The 23,146-nt window shown below is 37.7% G+C and overlaps 2 protein-coding genes and 1 long non-coding RNA gene across 5 annotated transcripts; 1 reads left to right on the top strand and 2 right to left on the bottom strand.

The window, feature by feature from the left end:
* Window positions 1-253: 253 nt before the first annotated feature.
* Window positions 254-793, bottom strand: LOC125493793 (uncharacterized). The gene has a single exon (XM_048637315.2). It carries the CDS (start codon window positions 791-793, stop codon window positions 254-256), a length of 540 nt encoding a protein of 179 aa, XP_048493272.2.
* A 3,212-nt stretch (window positions 794-4,005) lies between these two features.
* LOC104902892 (isoleucine--tRNA ligase, chloroplastic/mitochondrial) lies at window positions 4,006-16,060 on the top strand. 3 transcript variants are annotated; one of them, XM_010690824.3, is made up of 11 exons: window positions 4,006-4,342; window positions 4,896-5,085; window positions 6,049-6,200; window positions 6,271-6,372; window positions 8,263-8,773; window positions 9,409-10,766; window positions 11,815-11,940; window positions 13,465-13,538; window positions 14,437-14,686; window positions 15,178-15,357; window positions 15,463-16,060. In XM_010690824.3, the coding sequence occupies exons 1-11, from the start codon at window positions 4,316-4,318 to the stop codon at window positions 15,709-15,711; spliced, it is 3,219 nt and encodes a 1,072-aa protein (XP_010689126.2). In that variant the 5' UTR covers window positions 4,006-4,315; the 3' UTR covers window positions 15,712-16,060. The 3 variants fall into 3 exon arrangements, with proteins under 3 accessions (XP_010689126.2, XP_010689125.2, XP_010689127.2); XM_010690823.3 differs by having other exon boundaries at window positions 4,896-5,088; XM_010690825.3 differs by lacking the exon at window positions 4,006-4,342 and having other exon boundaries at window positions 4,939-5,080.
* A 2,430-nt stretch (window positions 16,061-18,490) lies between these two features.
* On the bottom strand, window positions 18,491-20,024 carry LOC130590014 (uncharacterized). The gene is made up of 2 exons (XR_008967596.1): window positions 19,707-20,024; window positions 18,491-18,930 (listed from the first exon to the last, which is right to left on the bottom strand). It is a non-coding gene; the product is annotated as an uncharacterized LOC130590014 (long non-coding RNA).
* Window positions 20,025-23,146: the final 3,122 nt, after the last annotated feature.

Genomic DNA, 23,146 nt, shown 5'->3' with positions numbered 1-23,146 from the left:
GTGAAGAATGATACACGCCAGCATTATTTCCCACATTAAGTGTTCATCCCAAATGAGTGATGCCTTTGTATTATTGCAAAGCGTGCTTGTAAAACCCCAAACGCACGTTCGACGTCTTTCCGAACTGATTCTTGACGTTTGGTGAACAACTCATCGACGGGAGATAGTGGGAGTCGAATTGCTGGCATGAACACTGCCCATTTAGGGTAGATCCCATCTGTTAGGTAATATCCCCTATTATAGGTATTACCATTCACATTAAATGTGACCTCAGGAGCTCTTCCTTGATAAAGATCATCAAACACCGGAGAGCGTGCCAATACATTGATATCATTGCAAGTTCCGGTGTTCCGAAAAATGCATGCCATATCCACAAGTCTCCGGAGGCCACGGCTTCTAGAATTACCGTTGCAGATTTGGACCTACCTTGATACAACCCTTTCCATGCTCGTGGGCAATTTTTCCATTGCCAATGCATGCAATCTATGCGCCCATCATTTCCAGGAAAACCCCGCCTTTCCCCGTCACGTAAGAGGCGTTGCAAGTCGGTTACTGTAGGCCTCCTTAAGTACTCGGTCGTAAAAGCTTTTCGAATTCCTTGCACAAAGTGCACAAGGCACTCCTTTGCTGTTGATTCAGCAATTTTGATGTACTCGTCGACTGCGTCAGATGCTGATCCATATGCTAGACACCTCAATGCTGCTGTGCATTTCTGATGAGTGGAGGCACCTAGCTTCCCAGTTGCGTCTGGTAGTTGTTGAAAAAATTTGTCTTTCGCAGCGACTGCGTTCATAATTCGAAAGAAAAGAGGACGATGCATACAAATCTGCGTCGGAACATGTCTTCGGTATATAGAGGACGATCAACAAAGTAATCGTTCATTAACCTTTGATTTGCATCAGCACGGTCTCTTGGAATAATATTTTTTTTTTTTGGGAGATCTTCTTTGAGTGGCTTCTATGATTGGAGCAACAATTGTTTGAACAGCTTGTTGAATTACGTAGTCTTCTTGTTCTTCAAGATACGCGTTGTATAAAATCATGTTATTGACCATATCATCAAACTGGTCATCACTTGAACTTGAAGAATTGTAATCCAAGTTCATGTTTCCTTTTGTTGCAAGAAGAGAAGAAGAATGAAGTGGTTTGAAGGAAGAAGAATGATATTTTTTGTAGAAAGAAGGATGGTGTTATGGTGTGATGTTATCATTCAACCAATTCATCTTTTATAGACATTTGATGATAAGAGTGCAATCTCTGAAGATAAGAAAGGACTACACAATCCCAAAAAAAAAGATTTTCAAAAGATAAGATTGTAATCCACTTTTCAGAAGATAAGATTCTCAATAGATAAAAAATATTAAAACAATACAAACTAGGATAGTAAATACTAGAATTACGAAAGAATTAAGGATACTAAATAAAACAACCTTATAACTAAACTACTTCAAAACTCTTCTCTTAGCTTCTCATAGTATTCGAACTCAACCGCATCAAGAGATGGTTTGGTCATCAACAATTGATACATCTTGAACCTCATTTTCTTTTCATCTCGCTGCTTTTGGTAATCCATCATTTCTTCTATATTTTTCCTTATTGTAATTCGTTCACCTTGCATTTCACTTAAAGTGTTGTTGAAATCATCTAAACTTGTAGCTACTCCTTTCATTTTTCTTTGTGCCTTAGCCTTCTTCGCACCATCCGGGCGAACTGATACAACTTCATCACTTGACCTTTTTGAACTTGATTGACTCACAACAGTTGAATCGTATCCGGGTTGCCATCTTGAAAGGTGTCTCATTCCCATCCAACAATGGTACAATTTGAAAGCTTTATTATTTTGTTTTTGTTGGTATAGTTCATGAGCTTTAGCCTCTACATCCGTAATAGCCATTCCACTTGATTTCATTCGCTCGCTTCACCGAGTTGCGATACCCACAAAGTCACGAGTCGGTTGATGGTTCTCCAATGCGCTTTAATTGACTTCATGGTCCTTGGGTGGATGAGTGATGGTTTTTTTACCACTTCAACATCGTAGATGCGCTTGATTTCTTTCCAAAGCTTTGCCTTTGACTGTCTGTTCCCACTAATGGATCACCACCACAATTAAGGTATCCGGAGACCAATGCTATATCCTCATCATGTCCCCACCTTTCTTTTAGTATCTTATCTTTACCTTTTCCACCTTGGTCCGCTTCATCTTCATCATCATCATCATAAGCATCATCATCGTCTCCGAGTTGTTGAGTTTGGTAATAATCTCCAATCGGTATTCGGTTATTGCTCCCGTCTCCCCCTGGAGTTGTAGGATTTTGATCCATATATTGAGACATTGGAGATGAGAGATTCACCGGAGTATGGGGCGAGGTTTCGAAATTAGAAGGTTGTTGACTTTGGAGTACAAATGCTTGGAATAAGGCTTGGATTTGAGGGTTATTGAGCATATTTGGATCAAAAGCAATATTAGTATTTTGACGATTTGGGTTTTGTTCGAAATTTTGATGGAAATTTGGATTTTGTGGGGAATTTGAATTTTGTTGGAAATTTGGATTACGTTGGAAATTAGAATTTTGTGGGGAGTTAGAATTTTGTGGGAAATTTGGATTTCGTGGGTGGTTGAGATTAAATTGATAATTTGGGGTTCTTTGAGGCCTATTTCCATAATTAGAATTATTAGGATTCATAATTATGGATAATTTGTTTGGAAGTATTTAAAGAATAGAGGAATAAAATATATAATTAAGATTAGAAAAATTAGAGAAATTAAAGATTGGAAAAGGTAGAGAAATTTGAATGTATCTAAAATATGGCATAATTGGTCTCTATTTATAGACAATTAAAAAATATGAACGTTGGTATAATTTTTTTTTTTTTAATTAGCAGATTTTTTTTAAAATGGCAAAATTATGCAACGGCTATTTTAAAAAATAACCGTTGCTTTTAAAGGGAAAGTTGACATTTGGCAGCCATTGATTGGTGCTGGGCGCGCGCGTCAGGCTGGCAGGTAGGGATGGCAAATGGGCGGGGCGGATGCGGATACCCCTAAATCCACACCCACCTCCACCTAAATTTTCCATACCCACCACCTACCCGCCAACCATGACGGGTACAAGTTTCCATATCCACCTCCGCCCACGTGGGTATAAGGTTATACCCACACCCGCTCCACCACCCAAGTGGATATCCATTACCCACTTATACCCGCCCATCACCTAGGTGGATTTTCCACCCGCCCACCTGATTTATTTTCTATATATAATCTATTATATAAATTAGTTATTACAAACATCCATTTCAAAGAAAACAAAATACACATTCTTAGTATTCATATTTCTTAATTATATTTTACAATTTTTTAGATTTATGAACATAATTCTTTATTTTATAAAGGGTAAATTAGTAAATATTATACGGGGTGGATGGATATGGGGCGGGGCGGGCGGATATTGGGCGGGGCGGGTGGATTTGGGGCGGATGTGACCTCATATCCACCACCTACCCACCACCCATGGCGGATTTGACTTTTCGTATCCATACCCACCCACTACCCACCAAAGTCATATCCATACCCGCCCCAACTGGGGCGGATGCGGTGCGAAACCCGCCAAATTATACCCACCTGCCATCCCTACTGGCAGGGGCAGCTGTTCATTTTTTTTTTCTCTCTCTGCCGCCACGTGTAAGCGTTTCATTTGTTCTTCATTTGGGCACCTCCCCTAAAACTTCAGCATGCTCATTAAATGGGGAACCAACCCCACTCATGTGGAGCCCCATTTGAGGAGAGAGACTCCATATGGGGAGGGTCTTTTTTCCCATTGGAGGTGCTCTTAGGATAGATTAACATTAACATGGGAATGAACAATGATATTTTTCACAAATTTACACACATATCCATTTCCATTATCACCTTTATGACCAACTACCAAACGAGCGGTCATTCTTTTCCATTAACAGTCCAATTACGCAAATGTCCCTCTTAGATACAAAATGAACTTTTGAGGATGTGGGCTTTGATGATAGGAAGTACCGAAGTAGCTCTCTTTCTCTATCTGAGAAGACATTGAAGGGTGAGAGAGAATCCAGTCAATTTCACTGAATTTATTCTGTGATCCTCATCTTCTGTTATCCAATTTCACGTATACTTACCCCACTCCTGCTCATATATAACTAATACTTCGTAGAAATGTGTCATGTGTGAGAGAGTTTCAATGGAGGAAGAAAGACATGGGTGCATAAACAAACAAATTTATCAGTAACTTTCCTTTTTAAACCTTTCACCTTAAACCCTTTATAAATCTCCTGGGTTTAACGCAAAAATGGCTGCCACCTCATCTTCTTGCAAGGTATTATCAGTCCCCTATAATTTCTCCTATATGTTTCCAAGATTTCTTATTTCTTGCCTTGTTAATTAACTTTTGATATCATACTTATAAGTTGATGGACCATCATAGGAACTGAACTAGGATACACGCAGTTTTTTTTTGGTTAGTTAGTGTTGTTGGGTTATTAACTTTTAGTATTTTTTGTGGTATGAATTTGGTGTTCTTCATTGAATGGATTTGATTGTAGTTGAAATGGATTTGATTTGAATAAGATTGGGCGCTGTTATATGAATTGGTGGCAAGCAGTTTTGTGGTTTGTTAATGTAGTTGTAATTTGTATTAGTGGGATATCAATGTGGTCATTTTCAATCTGCAAGTCTTTTGTTAAAATTGAAATTTGATTTTGTTTTAAAGCTTTTTCATATGGATGCACACTGATGGGCAACCAAAATTATTGGGCATTTCGTATATTTTTATGTGTGATAGAAATGACATTGATTTTAAGAGAAAATGAATTGAGTTCCACTTTATTTAGGTTTTTAGTTGTTTAATCTGATATAGTTACTTTGTGCAGGTTTTGTCTCAAAGAAATTGCTTGCACATTAGAGGGGCAGCTTGTGTGGGCTTGTTCAATTTCAGAGGTAGCTCCTCTGCTAGAATTGTAAATAGATTGCACTATCGTACGCATACAAGTGGTGTGCAGGATCTGCCTTCTTCAAAGCGAAGGGCACGTGGACCAGTCATGGCAGCAAAGAAAGGGTCTGGTAGTATGAATCCTCAAATTGGAAGTGTTATTGGCATTTTTAATTAGAAGACATTTTGTCAGTTGATTATCCATAACTGTGAACTTAAATAAGTTCTATTCTGACCAGCTCTGAATGCTATTGAAGTTTATTGGCATTCTGATGAGGTGTCTGGCTGGACTCTGGAGGTCATTTAGGATGTTGTATATGATGTTTGAGTTATCCTACGCCTGTTGCAAAAGTTTGTGATTGATTATCAGCCTCTAGCTGCTATCGGCTTTTGAATTTATGATGTGTTGCCCGTACAGTGTACATCATGTTTAGATTGAGGGTATTAAAAAGAGGCTAGAGGAGTTCAACTCCTCCACTTGTAGTTGGTCATCTTTCCTGGGATAGGAAAGGTTTGCTAAATTACTCCTCTCTAAAGAGGCAATGATTCTTTCTTTGAACATTATTTAGTGTTATTGATGCTCTCTACAACTTGGACTTTCAATGAAAATGTGAATAGTCTTCTATTGGCTTCATTTAAAGGAAATCTGATAGTAGTATCCTTCTTCTAAATGCCTTCCACTACTTGGACATGTAAACACCATGGAGAGTGAGTCCCCTTTGTTATCCACCACTTCTATGTGTTCCTCTCCTCTTAGATCCTCAATATAGCTGGTAACATATATTTCCGTGTGTTCATCTTATGAAAAGTAGGTTCCTCTCATTTCTTCAGCTCAAGGGCATTTTTCATACTTTTTGGTACTATAGGTTCATATATATATATTGGGTTGTTTGTGGAAGTGTCTCAATTCTCAAGTTAGATGGTCATGTCTGCTATTTGATGCGTTTCTTGAGGTTTTTTACTTTGTCCATGTACAAAAACTGGGTCTTCTTAATTTTTCTTTATTTACTCAATGGAATTTGGGAAATGATTTATTGTTTTTCTTTTTGTACCCTCCCTTTGTATTTACTTAGGACATTCGTGCATTTATTCAGGGACAGAACAAGATGGAAAGTACAAAGACACCGTAAATTTGCCCAAGACAACATTTGGAATGCGGGCTAATTCTGTAGTGAGGGAACCCGAACTTCAGAAATTGTGGGAAGACAATCAAGTATTCAAGAGAGTCGCAGAGAGAAATGATGGGGCAAGTTCTATACACTTTCTCTTTTGCTGTCAATTGACACTATTTAACTGATTTTCTCATAAATTGACAGGGAACTTTCATTCTTCATGATGGTCCACCATATGCTAATGGTGATTTACACATTGGGCATGCATTAAATAAGATTTTGAAGGATATAATCAACAGATATAAGGTATTGTTCCTTTTCCTGATATGTATTGGCATACTTGGGATGCTCGCAATGATTGATTCATTAATATCACAACCTCTTCTCTTGATAATTTTTAATTGGCAGTTAATTTATCAAACCCTTTCTTTTATGTTGATGTTTATGTTTTGTGTTACTTATGGTCCTGCTTGGTTTTAATGAACACTCACGTTTCTTTCATTTCTTTAAATCTCGAAGTTAATGCACTTGCCTGGAAAGTCTGTGCACCTGATATATGTTGGGGTTCATATGTTTTGCCATTTAGGGACAAGAAGGCTGAAAAGTTTCCAACAAATTGTATGGAATCTGTGGCTGTAGTGCAGCTTTAGTATTGTAAGGGGCCAAGCTCTGTGATCATAATTTAGGGAAAAGGAAGGAGATTTATATCTATAGGAATAGATAGAAGTTAGAAGGGGTTAGATAACATAGGAGAGGTGAGAGAAAGCAATATAGAGGAAAATAAAAAATCTGGATAGGGGATAGAAAAATTTGAAGGAAAATGGTCTGGGAAACTTGTCATCAGTACTGATGGTATATTTAAAAATAAAAGAGGCTATGATCAATTGTCAAACCATGAAAAATGGAAGATAGGGAAGGAGTAATCTGTGGAAACAATTTCAATGATTTCATAAATCCATTAACTTTACCTGAACTTTAAAATTGGTCTGATATTTTATAGGCGAAAACCTAAAACATTGATTCAGGTACTGTAAATATTTTGACTTTCAATTTGATGTTGTCGATTGGAGCGCAATCTACGAAGAAAAAGGGTTGGTTGCTTTTGAATAATGTTTGAGTAACTTCTCTTAAGATAAGAATGTGTTTTTGCCTTCGCTTCTTATACCTGATTCTCTTTCTCAAATGGCATATGAAGCAAACATATTTAAAACATGTATGGGATGCTATTCTAGGTCTTAATGCTTTATATGCAGTCTATATGAGTTATCTTGAATTAGAAATTTAAAAGACAGTCTATTTGCGGAAATATATCTGGACAGGAGATGCGTTCATTTACGTTTCTTAATCTTTACCCTTCCTCTTCACCATAGTGCATCCAACTTTTTTTTTCTATTGCAGTGAGCCGAGAGCATTTTACTTCTAGGACCTTTTATTTGTGAGGAGTGAGGACATATGTGTGGATTCTTGCCAATTCTCTATACATTTTGTAGAAGGGTTTGGATTTTGATGTTGTTATGTTTCATATCATGTCTTGTTTCATATCATGTCTAATTATATGCTGAATATGACTCCGGTTATTAGATCTAACTTACCCCTTTATTTGTAAACTCTTATCTTTTCTGAAAAGAATAATCACTGAATATTGCACAAAGCAGTGTTTACTAATGAATTTATCATGTTTAAGAGAGTATTGTTTTTGAAAATTATATTTTTCTTGCATGCTGAGATTCTGATGTATGTTGAGTCTGTAGTGTGAGGTGAGTTGAGACCAGTGGATTTCTCAGCGACCCTTAGTGTTTCCAACTTAAACATGTGTAATTTGGGAGAAGTAGGAGAAACATTGTCACAAATGGTGTCCTTGCTATGTTATGGTCTATGACTGGAAAGAGATTATATGAGTTTCCAGGAGGTTCTTTGTCTAGTTTACATTGAATTGCTAATCGGCCTACATTTCTATGTAGAATATTATCCTGCTTTGGTTATGTTAATACTCTTCCAGAGCGATACCTGACTGTTCTTGATTTTGTGATAAGTTGCTTCATATTAGTTCAAGGCCACGAATGTTTTGTCTGTTGCCCTGCCTTTTAGACATGGGTTACAGCCCTTGGTGTCTTGCTAATATATCTCTCCACTAAAGAATAAAAAAAAGACTTCCACATGGATAACTTTCTGATTATACAATATTCTCTTTTGCAGCTTCTTCAAAATTACAAGGTTCATTATATCCCTGGTTGGGATTGTCATGGCCTTCCAATTGAGTTAAAAGTTCTGCAATCTATGGATCAAGAATTAAGGAAAGAGCTCACTCCAATTAAACTGCGAGCTAAGGCAGCCAAATTTGCTAAAGAGACTGTTAAAACTCAGATGGCTTCATTTAAACGCTATGGAGTCTGGGCCTCCTGGGAGAAGCCTTATCTCACGTTGGATCCTGATTACGAAGCTGCCCAGATTGAAGTCTTTGGCCAGATGGCCCTTAAGAAGTATATTTATAGGGGCAGAAAACCAGTTCACTGGAGCCCCTCTTCACGAACAGCTCTGGCAGAGGCTGAATTGGAGTACCCTGAGGGACATGTTTCAAAGAGCATATATGCCAGTTTTAGAGTGCTTGAGCTGTCTTCAACTTCCCGTGGCTTATTGGAGGAATTTCTTCCAGACTTGTGCTTGGCTATATGGACCACAACTCCATGGACTATTCCAGCCAATGCAGGTGCGTTTTTTTCTTTCTTTTTCTTTTTCTTGCAATAACTAATTAGGTTATGGGTCCAAAGGCATCCAGTGGAAGTCACCCTTTTACAGATAGAGGAGCTAGGGACAAAAACACATCAATTTCTTAGATTCATTGATTTAACCTAAGCATAAAGGATGTAAAATATATTGCAAATCTTAACAAGGGCCCCAGGGGTGTGATTCTTCAAATTAGTAGAAAAGGAAAGAAAACTAGATGTATTCGAGTCAACACTTTTGGCAACTATAAGTAACATTGTCATTAATGCATTATTATAATCCCACTGGAATATTGATAAGTACTTGTCAGTTTTGAATTCCAAAGAACAACCAGCATATTCTTAACTCATGTGCATCAACTTTAAATGACACTTTGTAGGGAAAAGAGGGAGTATACTTAGGAAAGGTCGTCAGGAAATGAGTTCTGCACTCAAAAAGCTAGTTGGAAGATCTATATGAATTCCCATGACCACTTGCTCTATACTCCCTGCTGGCCTGCTTTATAGCTTTGCTAATACAGTAATACACTCATGTGATGCAGTTGATGCATATACTTTTTTATTACTATTTTTTGTTCATTGATCTGTGGCGATGTTCCTATGTTTTCTCCGTGCACAGCTGTGGCGGTAAATGCAAAACTCAATTATGCTGTGGTTGAACTACAGTCACCTGAAGAAGTCATTCCAGTGTCTACTGCAAATGGAAAGAGAAGGTTCGGTAATATTCTGGGAGAACAGAAGAAACCTAATCTTATCGTAGCCTCAGATCTTGTGGAAACCTTGGAAGCAAAATGGGGAGTGAAGCTTGTTGTCAAGAGAACGTTTTTGGGTTCAGATCTCGAGAATTGCAAATATTCTCATCCAATTGATAAACGAGAATGCCCAGTGGTGGTAGGAGGTGACTACATCACAACAGAGTCAGGAACTGGACTCGTACACACAGCTCCTGGTCATGGCCAGGAGGATTATATAACTGGCTTGAAATATAAATTGCCTATTTTATCACCCGTGGACGATGATGGAAAGTTCACAGCTGAAGCTGGACAGTTCAGTGGTTTAGATGTACTCGGGGATGGCAATGTGGCAGTTGTAAATTACTTGGATGAGTGCTCAGCACTTATTATAGAAGAACCTTACAGGCACAAGTATCCCTATGATTGGCGAACCAAAAAGCCTACTATTTTCAGAGCCACTGAGCAGTGGTTTGCATCAGTAGAAGGGTTCCGGCAGATTGCCATGGATGCAATCAACAAGGTGATGTGGGTCCCAGCTCAGGCTGAAAAGAGGATATGTACTATGACTGCAAGCCGCTCCGACTGGTGTATATCTCGGCAGAGGACTTGGGGAGTCCCAATTCCTGTTTTTTATCATAAAGTGTCAAAGGAACCTTTGATGAATCAGGAGACTATTAGTCATATCAAGTCTATTGTATCTGAGAAAGGAAGTGATGCTTGGTGGTACATGACTGTCGAACAATTACTTCCTGAAAAATATCGTGATAAAGCATTGGACTACGAGAAGGGAACTGATACAATGGATGTTTGGTTTGACTCTGGCTCGTCTTGGGCTGCTGTTGTGCAGAAAAGAGAAGGCCTCAGCCTTCCGGCAGATTTGTATCTTGAAGGTTCAGATCAGCATCGTGGGTGGTTTCAAAGTTCTTTGTTGACTTGTGTTGCAACTAGTGGAATAGCTCCATATTCTAGTGTTGTAACACATGGATTTGTACTTGATGAAAAGGGTTTAAAGATGAGTAAGTCAATTGGTAATGTTGTAGATCCTCGTATTGTGATTGAAGGTGGTAAAAACCAAAAGGAATCACCAAGCTATGGAGCAGATGTCCTCAGACTTTGGGTTTCCAGTGTAGACTATACAGGTGATGTTATGATTGGAGGGCAGATTCTTCGTCAGATGTCTGATATATATCGAAAGCTTCGAGGAACTTTGCGCTATCTTTTGGGAAACCTTTATGATTGGAAGGTATCTTTAGTAATGTGTTCAACTTAGGATCTAGTCATAGAAAATTTATACACACATAATTCCTCTATTTCTATATACTTGCATCACTTTCCCTTTTAGGAACAATACTTGCAACCAAGCCCAAAATGGCAACTATAACTTAGTGTCCTAATAACCCGTCACCAACTAATTTTAACATCTAAACACCACCCCCTCCTTGTTTTTCCTGTTCCTCTCCTCACCCCTTCTAATCTCCCTGCCAACCCCATTTGAATTAAGGTTGGATTGTGCATGGGTGGTGCACTGGGTGGACTAGGTGGCAATTAAGGTTGTCTTGGATTGTTTTGGCTACACTGTTGCAGTATGGAGGGCGGAAGAGGGTTGGGTATATCATTTAGCCTGGTGCATATTGATCCGAAAACAATGTTACCTAATTTGCTAAACCCCTGCTGATTGTGATCTGAAAAAGACTAACTATTGCATCAAGTTGTATACTTATAGGTTAATTTAATAAAGTCAGGTAGTGAATTGCATTCCCGTATCCATGTTTGTACGATGAATTAGGTAAAACTAGTTTGAAAGCTAGTTTTCCGTATCTTAGAGTCTATTGATCCTCTTGACATCATTTACAAAATTTTGAAGTGAAGTTAATATTTCTTTTATGGCACAGTCCCCGTGTCATTATTTAACATAGTTTATATTGCATTTTATATTCTTGTTCTGTTTGTTCATGTCAGCATGTATATGATGGTTTTGTGAGTTGCTTGAGGGATAGGATGGCTGTTTGTGTGTATAACAGCCTGACAGGTAGATAGTGGAACTCAGTGGGTGTATGCTTTGCGCTCGCTCGCGCGCGCGCGCATGTGTGTGTTGCGTGCATACGTGCGTGTGTGTGCGTGTACATGTGTGTGTGTGCGCACGCACACGCATCAGTATGTTATCTGCCAGTTTTAGTTTCTTTTTCATTTCCTTTTTCAGATCCTTGTCTAGCATTATTATTTCCATATTTTTAATGAAATAATTATTTCTTACTAACGGTAATTGTTTTATTTGTATTTTCTGTAAGCAGGCGGAGAGTTCTGTTTCGTATGATGATCTGCCCATGATTGATCAGCATGCATTATTCCAGCTGGAAAATATTGTCAAGAACATTACTGAGGGTTATGACAAGTATCAGTTTTTCAAAATATTCCAGGTAACTAATCTCCTCATACCAAAATATAGTTTCCGTTTCTTTTTTTCATGGTCAAACTTAAAACCTTTGACCAAATATTCTTATTGGTATATACAAAAAAAACATACTCATGTAAGATCTTGTTAGATTCATCTCAATGCGTAATTTTATAATATCAATGTTTTATAATTTTTTATTAATACATAACTAAAGATATTGATGGTCAAATATATGTGTTGGAGACCATGCAAAAAGAAATGGGAACCACATTTTGGGACAGAGGGAGTAATATCCTTTTGAAACCATGAGTTAAACAGTAATTTTGTTCACGATAAATTGGTGGTTTACTTTATTAAAGTACATCTTGATTCTTGAAGAACTGCTTTTGAAAGACTGCTCTGGAAACCCATAGTTTTAAGTTTATAGCCACAATTTGAACTAGGCATAGATTCATTATGAACAGATTTGTGCTGTCCGCTGAATTCAATGGACATTAAATGGTCAATCTGAAGGCCAATGAAGTTCTTTGATGAAATTTAGATCGTTCACTTGTCTGTATTTACTGGAAAGAATTTTTTAACAAGGCATGTATACTTGAAGTTATATGTTCCTGGAACTAAAGGATTAGATGGTCTAGAAGCACATTTTTTTCTTTTTTTTCTGGGACTGTAAACCAGAATTCATTCCACTGGATTTGCATGTTAGAAGGTTTTTTCCTGCCCCTCCCTTTCCATTGAAGCAGGAATGAATACCAATCAATTAGGAGGTCAACTTATGTTTTTGCTTCCATAATTCTTTTATGATTTGGCTTATCTTGGCATATAGATTAAAACAGTGTATGTAAAACTCCCAGCCTGATAGGGATGGAAGAGCATTCAAGTGGATATAGATGGAGATGATCGAATGCCAGAACCTGAGATTGCAATCTTGCACCCTGTTGAGAAAGCAAAAATATAAGTTGTCATTTTAAGGTGACAAACAATTGAATGATATAGAAAAACTTGACAATTACAGTGGTTAACAAGACAGATCATTATAATTTAAATACTTTGGGCTTAGTGGGATACAATGTACAACAACATTAAGACTAAGCTGGCTGTCTTTCCCGATTCTGGGATATCACATCACAATGCTTACAGGTGGTCATGTTGGGTTCTTACTGTTTCTAACTGGAGACAGTGAGCTATTTCTGTGGGTACAAGCATTGGGGCTTGCTTTTGCTCATAAAGGAACCAGTAAGAAGAACCAACATAATATAATTAGCTGCATTTTGATTAAAATGCAATGAGGCTCTTGCTTCTGAATTGTTTCATTCTACTTTATGATTCTTACCTGTGAGTCTGTAACTCAGGTACAGTCTGTCAACATTGAGGCAACTTCCTTTACCTATGTGCTTCTAATTGGACATATGACCTACTGGTCCTTGAATGTTACTTTTTTGCTTTCATATATTACTGCTGCTGCCTCTTTACTGTGGTGTCTAATGTAGAAAGATCTTGCTTTGCCGGTGAGCTTTGATGATGATCATTGTCTTACCTATTTCAGATTATCCAACGGTTTGTGATTGTTGATTTGTCAAATTTCTATTTTGATGTTGCTAAAGATCGTCTGTATGTTGGGTAAGCATTCTTCGCCTATCATTTTTCTTTTTTCGCTACTGTTTGAATCTATTTGTCTCACTGCTGTGGTGGAACCTCTTGTTTCATTTTCTTGACACGAGGCCTACGAGAAACATATTATGGTTTTTATTTGCCTTTTCTTTTGGGGCGGGGGAGGGGGGATGGTCCAGTGTATTACTTCAATGACAGTATACTTGCGCCGAGCTGTTACCTATGCCTAGCTGTTTCCATTGATTCTCTGCTTCTGTTTTGTTATGGAAATTGCTTCGTACCTGTTTATAATTGTGCTCATAAGATTTTTGTAAAATGTTATAGCCTTCTGTCCTATGATGTCTTGTTTTGACTCTTACCCTGTAAATCAGTAATCCCTCCAGCAAAATTGAAGGTCCCAAGTTGTTGCATTCATCAAGAAAAAGTAGTAGATTTAGCATGATGGTGCTTGGAGAAAATGATAAAATATAAGGTCAATATTAAACTTCATTTTGAATTTGATGTTGATATGTTAAAATGTTACTGGAACTTCTTTCTTTGCCCCCCTGGTTACTTATCTTTCTTTCTTTTTTGACTTTTGCTATATTCACATACACCACTTTGGCCATAAGTTAATATTACTATAAAAAACAAATGTTGGTAAGTATATTGCTATTAACTTTTGCTCAATTTATATTTTTGAAACATTAATCTTATTAGTAATAGTTGATCAAAGATATCAATAGTCAAAGTTGTGCATTGGCAAACGTGAAAGTCAAAGTGATGCAACTATCTAAAAACAGAGGAAGCATTATATAGTGGTCTAAGCTTACAGTGCTGCATTTGGTGGCGCTGCTGCATAGTTGCATTGTCCATATGTCAGATTTAAGATGTTGGTAAAGAGTGTATAAATCTGGATTACTTTCAGGGGACTGACAAGCTTTACTAGAAGAAGTTGCCAGACTGTTCTGGCAGCACATCTCCTTTCAATCACGAGGGTTATTGCTCCAATATTACCACATTTAGCTGAGGATGTGTGGCAGAACCTGCCATTCGAGATGGCCAATGATGATGGCTCCACTGCAAAATTTGTTTTCGAGTCAAGATGGCCAGCTCTAAACGAGCAGTGGCTTGATTTTCCTGAAGATGAAGTTCATTTTTGGTCTAAAATTCTTGAGGTAATTTCCTTAGCAGAATTTGCAAGACCAGTTTAAGTGGCTTTCTACATACTTGCCAAAGTTCCTTTTTAAATTGTGTATTCAATTCTTATAACTTGTAAATAGTGCAATATTGCTCTCCTTGCATCGTTTTACTTAAATGTTGGACTTGTGCTATTTTCTAGCTGTGAAGTTTGCCATTCTTTTTTTTCCTCGTGGAAATTGTTTTCCCTTTTTCAAGAAAAAAGGAAAAAGATTTGACTTATTAGCGGATAAATTTATGGGGTCTCTGCTCTATGATTTGGTTATTAGAAAAACAAGGGATTGCATTAATTATAAAAGCTCACATGCTTGGAGGAAGGTTTGAGATCTATAAGCAGTTCTATGTGTTCTATGCTTGTGACATTGTGATTGCGGTAATTTCTGTGTGTGTCAGTGTGTATGTTTCACTCCTCATTTTACTTGTCCTCCACTTTAAAATCTAATTCTTGGAATGAACACCAATATTGCAGTTGAGAACTGAGGTAAATAAAATACTGGAAGTTGCTCGAACTGAGAAGTTAATTGGGTCCAGCTTAGAAGCAAAGGTTTACATTCACACTCCAGATTCGAGACTTGCGAACAGATTACATCAGATGTGTGAAGCTGAGAACGATGCTGATCTGCTTCATCGCATCTTTATTACCTCCCAGGTAACTTAGATCTTTTGCCACCTAGCTAAATCTTTTCAGGATAAAAATTTGTTTTTGGTTGCTGAAAGATCTAATGTTCTATGTTCATTAATTGCGTTTATGCAGGCCGAAATAATTTCTTCTTTAGAGAACATACCTAGCGAGAAAATATCCTACAGTGGGGAGTATATGATTCAAGGAAGTGATCATAAGGCGTGGATTGGTGTATCCAGAGCAGAAGGTTCAAAATGTGAAAGATGCTGGAATTACTCAACCCAAGTTGGTTCCTTCACCGATCATCCGACTCTTTGTCCTCGCTGCTATAACGTTGTTGGCACGCAGCCGATTCCTGAATTAGCAGCTGCTGTCAGTTGAAATCTGAAGAGAATGCACTCTGTGTAATTCATTGTTTCTTGGGTGTATTAAGCCTCAAACAAGCCTTTATAGCTGCTACTTAATCGGTATTTGATTTAACCTCACTACGTTTAAGTGATTATAGTTGGATTCATCATCAAGCAGCAGCCAGCTGGTATCGAAGATGATGTACAGGATTATTCATAGAACTGTAAATTAATATTTGAGTTTTTGTCCTCAATTTTGTAGCAAAATAATGATACTGGGGAGAATTTTTGTTTTACTTCTTTATCTTCTGAGATTAGCAATATAAGAGAATTTTATTTGTTACATTTTTTTTTGGAAGGGAAATTTATTTGTTACTCCTTTATATGGTTTGTAACATATTTTGTTCCTTTATTTAGCAATTGCATTTATCTTTTGTAAAAAAACTAATATGAACCCGTAACTTAGTGTGCACCCGATCCATCTCATGTGAGTTGTAATAATGATTACAACTTTTAGTTTTTCCTGTGTTTAGTCTTTCACTCTTTCTTCTATCTCCTCTGATAACATCTCTCTTTCCTTTGATAAGTGATAACTTCTTCTAACTTCGTTTTTTTATATAATTTTTGCATTTTCTCTCATAAACTAACATCTTCATTTTCTGTCTCGTAATTTCTTCATTTTCTCTCTCGTATTGTGTTTTTTTTAGTTTTTTCGTCCAATTCTGTTTAATTTATTCGTTTGAATTCTTCAATAGGAAGGAAGAGGAGCGCTAGTTGCAATTTCTCAAAACATAGTGGTTTTTGTTCGTCTCTTGGTGTTCATTCAAAGGAAAAGGAATTGAAGTCGACTGGTGTTCCTGAAACTACTCAACCTGATGTAATTATGTCGTTGATTTTTCGTTTTTACTTTAATTTCTTATAATTATGTCGTTGATCTTTACTTCACTAATTTTTGTGCGATTTTTATTGTTCTCATATTGAATTTATATTGATTTATTAGTATTTTGATGTTGATGTACGTGTTTTATAGTTAATTTTCGTTTGACCTAATTGTCGACTTTGTTATTGTTACTTGTTTTTTTGTACTTTATTTAGTTTTCCTGTTTGTTATGGTTGATTTTGTGTTGTATATAGTGGTTGTTTTACTCTTATTCTGTCTCATAGTGTTTTTTAGGTTAACTATTTTTTTTTGTGATAAATAATAATTGTTTATAGTTGTGATGATACAATATATTTTGATTTGATATAGTGTGTTTTGTATATATATAGTGTATTTGTAATTATAGTGTACTTTTGTTATACAATTCGTGTATTTTGTAATTATATGATACAGTGCATTTTGAAATGATATAGTATAGGTTGAAATTATATAGTGTATTTTGAAATGATATAGTGTATATGATCATAGTCAGGCCCGTCTGAGGCCCTGTGCAAAATGAGCAACTGCACAGGGCCCAAAAATATAAGGGTCCAATTATGTTTTGTTTGCCAAAAAAAATATTCAACTATTAATTGTTTTCATCTCACGTGTGACATATTTCTTCCAATTTCCAAAACTCCAACTCCTCATTTTCGTCCGTCTTCCTGTTTTCAGGCTCTTAAGAAGTTCAATCTTTCCAGTTTCCAAATCCCATTACAGCTATAATCCCCAATTTCTGGAGAGAAAAAAAACCATTTGTAAGTTTAATTGAACTTTATGTTCCTTAGTTCAATTGAATCCAAAACCTGCATACCTTTGTTTTCACGGGGACAAAAAGTGGAGTAAGGAGAACTCAAATGAAGATGTCCATGGACTATATAGAGAAGAAGAAAATAGAGGAAGAAGCTTCACTGGTTTTATTGTTTTACAAGAACAAAGTGGAGGAAAGAATCGGGATAACTTTCACATATATTCTTCAATATTTTTTTGTAAGGCAACTTCTCATTCTTCTCCAACTTAGTATCTTAATTAATGTCCAAGTTTACACCTTTTCTAATGTCTGCAACTTATACCCATAATGTGGCATAAAGCAATTTTTTTTAATAGGTAGATGATATTTTTAGTGTCATTTTATAATATAATATTTAAATTGTTGGATGTAATGTTGATTTCATATTTTAATTATGAATTTGTCTGTGCTATTGTTTTTCAGTGAAGCTTCGCTGGTTTTATTGTTTTTTGAGTGTCTTCTAATTTTTATGTGGTATACGTTGAATTTTCAAGTAGAATTTGTTTGTAGTATATGTTGAATTTTGTTTGGAAAAAAATAACTTTTGTTAGTTGTATGAAATTTGACTTGTGATATGTATGGCGTCATTTTTTTACTTTTTAGGGCCTCATAATTTTATTTAGCACATGTCCCCAAATTATACGAGACAACCCTGATCATAGTGTTGCTGTTTTTTGGTAGTGTTTTGCATGATATAATGTATATTGACATGATATAGTGTGTTTTGACATGATATAATGTATTTTGAAATGATATATTGTGTTTTGACATAATGTTGTTTTTTTTGGCATGATAGTGTTGCATGACAGTATATATGGACATGATATAGTGTGTTTTGACATGATATAGTGTATTTTGAAATGATATAGTGTGTTTTGACATGATATAGTGTATTTTAAAATGATATAGTGTGTTTTGACATGATAGTATTTTGCTGTGTTTTCTGGCATATTTTTGCATGATATAGTGTATATTGACATCATATATAGTGTAGTTTATTTGTGTAGTACACAGAATTATCATGATAGTGTATTTGACATGATTAGTATGTTTTGACATGATATAGTGTATGTTTGTTCTCAACAATTGTTTTTTGTTGTAAAGCACACTGGACATGATTCTGGTAATCCATCTACTGAACATCAGGATGGAAGAAGTGATGCTGCTAATCGTCCTGGTAATGAAGGAACTGATTATGCTAATCATCCTGGTAATGAAGGAACTGATGCTGCTAATGTAACACCCCCAAAATCCATACACGTCTAATGCTACGTCGCATCGACTTTGGGAGTGTTACCGCCGCGATGGAACGCAAGGCATAATTAGAAATACGGTAACTCAAATTCATTGTCTCAAAACCAAATTGCAGCGGAATAGAAAATGTAAATACAACTCGGGAATCATAGTTGACCCCTCTTTATTCAAACTCAAACCATGTAATAATGTTCTATAAAATTCAGTAATAATCAAACCAAAAGTTAACTTCAAACTACAGTCTAGCCCCCTTATGCTTGATGTCATGCAGCAGCACCAGCTCACCTAGTCTGCTCCCCATTGAAGTGTCAATAGTTCATCACAGGACAACAAACACATAATAACACACAGAGTCAGCTATGCTGAGTACGTAATGAACCATGAAACTATATGAACATAAATGAGCATCATTACAACTGTTATATGAACCTACGTTATCTCACATCCTTTAATCTTTCATTATTTGGCATCGAACGGGCACCGTCATCTTACTAGAATCATACGGGCTACTGAATCCTTAATAGACAACTTGGTCTATTAGATGAAATGCAAATACGGTTTTGTTCCGTCTCACACCCATCACCTTAGTATGCATACCCCCAAGATCGAACGGAACCTTCCGCCTACTTGAGTTATCAAAATATAAGGACACTACTGTCGTCACAGTAGGCCTGCGTAGGAGTGTAGGACAAGTCCCACACTCCCCCCATTGTTCTATACTTGTAGGGAATCCAACTACAAGTATCGCCATAATCTTCTTTTACTACCAATCATTCTTTTATAACTTTAAGGAGTCATTTACATGCTCTCTTAATTACCAAACTCAATCTTATCTCTGTAACACTCTTGTTACTCTATAGATCAGATTAATAATGCTGATGTTACACTACGATAGAACTTCGCATTTCAATGCAACATATTTCAATGCATCATATTGATTTCACGTTATAAACGTCTAACCAAACAATCACAATCAAATGTTCCCTATCATGGTACTAGGTTCCAATAACTACATCAACCTAAACATGATACTAAGCTTTGAAAGTAAACTGGTACGCGTACGTACCTTGTAGCGGAGAATTTTCGCTGACTTAATAGAACGAGCCGCTTATGAAATTGGGACCTAAATCGTTAAAACAAAGCTTTAGTGTTACGTCCTTGATAACACTAACAACTACTACGTACTAAGACCATAACGATCTAACGATTCGAATTACGCAATAGTTAAAACCTTATTCCAGAACTTTCGTTATAATTCTAATCTAGTGAATTTAACGTCTTTTAGAAGTCAGAGTTAGTGAGTAACTAAGTTAGTTAGTAACATTAGTCCACTATTTTACCAATCCAAAATGTCATAAGTCCAACCTGTCTTATGTCCAGAAGTTAAGTCATATGTCCAAAAGTAAGTCATATGTCCAAAAGGTAAGTCATATGTCCAAAAGGTAAGTTCCATGTCCAAAGTAAGTTCCATGTCCAAAAGTAAGTCATAAGTCCCAAAGTTAGGTTCCGTGAAACAGAGTCACCCATGAAACGATAATAATTGTAACTAATAATAATACACACGTCTCCTACTTTTATCTTATTCCAATTACAAACCTAACCAAGTTTTAACTTAAAACAGAATAAATAACTTAACTAGTTAAACAATCTCTAATTTACTAACCATTCCAATTATTAATTATTAATTACAAACCTTACTTAACTACGAAAACAGTAAATATAAGTAATAAAACTGATATAATACTTTAGGTACATAATAGGGTATACCGCTAAATTTGCCGGCGAAAGAACTCCGGCGACCGAATTCCGGCGACCCTTGCTGCCACGCACACGCGCGCTACTGTTTCGCACGACACACCCGTGCGGTCTCTGTCGCCCAAACTCACACACGCGACCCCGGTATGTCGCGTCACCACTCGCACCACTGAACCACTCGCACAACCTCCTCGCAACGTCGCACAACACTGCACTCGCACGCCCCGATTCCTCGCGCACAACCCTCGAACACCGCGACCCTCGTCGCAGCACTCGAACCACACACACGCCGCACGAAACCCGCGGACGAAAGCCTCGACACACCCGCGCGAACCTTCGACACACCCGCACCGAACCCTCGCCTGAAATCGCACAAACCTCGAGCAAAACTTCGACGAATCCTCGCACGTCTCAGCCCTCTTCGCCTGCGCACCCTCCGCGCGCTCGAGTCACCACCCCTCGACGATTTTCGAGAAGACACGGCGAGGGAGACGAAGAATCTGAGGGAGAGAGAGAGATCCGAGAGAGAGAGAAAATTCTGAGAGAGAGAAGGAAAGGAAGATCGGCCAAGGAGAGAGAGGAGAAGAAGAAGTCGGCTGAGGAGAGGGAGAAGAAGAGGTTTAGGGTTTTCTGAAATTCCCTCTCCTTTTCTTTTTATACTCCCTTCAAAAGATAGACCCTAGGTCAAGTGAAGATTAGGTTATCTTTTAAAACTCCGAAAATTCCTAACAAATTCATACTAACAATAATATTATTCCTATTAATTTGTAAATAAATTAAAATACCTTTTTATTAATTTTTTATATTTTCTTAATTAGTACGAAATTGTATTAAAAATACGGAGTATTACAGGCTTCCCCCCTTAAAAGAAGTTTCGTCCCGAAACTTTGAGGTAGCCCGTCTTAACGACGATCTTTTGCACTTCTAAGTCCCAAATTTCACAAGCGTTTTCTAACGTTCACACAATAGATAAGCAGTTTTCACACATAACTAGCATATAACTAACATAATCAACATAATTAACATACTTTAGGGTGAAAGCGCGAAATTCTATCGCATTCTTCCCCCCTTAAAAGAAAAGTTACGTCCCCGTAACTCACGTACCTCTTGGAAAAGCTCAGGGTACTTCAGACGCATTGCATCTTCGGCTTCCCATGTGGCTTCCTCGGTAGTTTGATTTCTCCACAACACCTTGACAATTCTGACGTCCTTATTCCTCGTACTTCGCACTTTGCGGTCTAGGATCTGGACAGGTTTCTCCTCATAGGACAAAGTTTCGTCTATCTCTACGTTTTCAGGTTCAAGGACATGTGACGCATCAGGTACGTATCTCCGGAGTTGGGATACGTGAAACACGTTATGGACCCTTTCTAGGTCGTTGGGTAAATCCAGGCGATAAGCAACTTTCCCTACCCTCGCCAGTATCTCATAGGGTCCTATGAACTTAGGGCTTAGCTTCCCCTTTTTCCCGAATCGCATCACTCCTTTCATTGGGGACACCTTAAGCAACACTTTTTCCCCAACTTCGAAATTTTCGTCCCTTCGCTTCTGGTCCGCATAGGATTTTTGCCTGTCCTGTGCAGTCTTAATCTTTTCTTGAATGACTCGCACTTGATCCATCGTCTCTTGAATCATATCAGGTCCTAACACTACAGTCTCACTGATGTCGTTCCAACACAAAGGGCTACGACACTTTCTCCCGTACAACGCTTCAAATGGTGCCATCTTAATACTAGCATGGTAGCTGTTGTTGTATGAGAATTCTATGAGGTCCAAATGGTCTTCCCATGACCCTTGGTATTCTAAAGCACATGCTCGCAACATGTCCTCTAAGGTCTGAATAGTTCGTTCCGTTTGACCATCGGTAGCTGGGTGAAAGGCTGTACTCATTAATAGCTCACTACCAAATGCTTCCTGGACCTTTTTCCAGAAATTCGACAGGAATCGAGAGTCTCGATCTGATACTATACTTGTGGGTACTCCATGCAATCGAATGACATTTTTCACATAAGCCTTGGCTAAGGCTTCCATACTCCACGTATCTTTCATAGGTATGAACCTTGCTGTCTTGGTTAGTCTATCCACTATCACCCAAATGGTATTATTGCCTCCCCGACTCCTAGGTAAGGCGACAACGAAGTCCATGGATATCGAGTCCCATTTCCATGTCGGAATGTCTAAGGGTTGAATCTTTCCCTGAGGTCTCTTGTGTTCACTTTTGACTTTCTGGCATGTTAAGCATTTGGAAACAAACTCAGCTACTGCTCTCTTCATACCAGGCCACCAAAACATCTTCTTGAGGTCCTTATACAACTTATCTCCCCCTGGGTGGACAGAATACGTCGTGTTATGACCCTCGCTCATTATCTTTTGTTTCAGCTCTTCACACTTTTGTGGCACGCACCACCTACCCTTATATCGTATGCTTCCATCCTCATGGATCGCAAACCCCTCTGCTTTGCCCTCCTTAAGCTTTGCCTTGACTCGCTCAAGTTTCACATCCCCAGGTTGACTCGCCTTATCTCTCCAGGAAGTTAGGTTCGATGGTTAGGGCACTCAGCAATCTTTCTACCTCCCCTTCATGAACAACTTCTATCTGAAGTCTAGAGAATTCCTCACAAAGTTTGTCGGCAACGACTAATGTATTCAGGCTATGGCTAGACTTGCGACTTAACGCATCAGCAACAACGTTGGCTTTACCCTCATGGTATTGGATGTCTAAGTCATAGTCCTTGATGAGCTCTAACCATC

This window comes from Beta vulgaris, chromosome 9 (genome assembly GCF_026745355.1).
Source record: "Beta vulgaris subsp. vulgaris cultivar EL10 chromosome 9, EL10.2, whole genome shotgun sequence".
NCBI lineage: Eukaryota > Viridiplantae > Streptophyta > Magnoliopsida > Caryophyllales > Amaranthaceae > Beta > Beta vulgaris.
Note: the sequence above shows the minus strand (reverse complement) of the source record. Positions and strands in the feature narration are given on the sequence as shown.

Coding starts and splice junctions, on each gene's coding strand:
- LOC125493793 (XM_048637315.2), bottom strand. CDS start 793: ATGAACGCAGTCGCTGCGAAAGACAAATTTTTTCAACAACTACCAGAC.
- LOC104902892 (XM_010690823.3), top strand. CDS start 4,316: ATGGCTGCCACCTCATCTTCTTGCAAG. Junction 5,089..6,048: donor AGCAAAGAAAGGGTCTGGTA/GTATGAATCCTC, acceptor GCATTTATTCAG/GGACAGAACAAGATGGAAAG. Junction 15,358..15,462: donor GCATCTTTATTACCTCCCAG/GTAACTTAGATC, acceptor GCGTTTATGCAG/GCCGAAATAATTTCTTCTTT.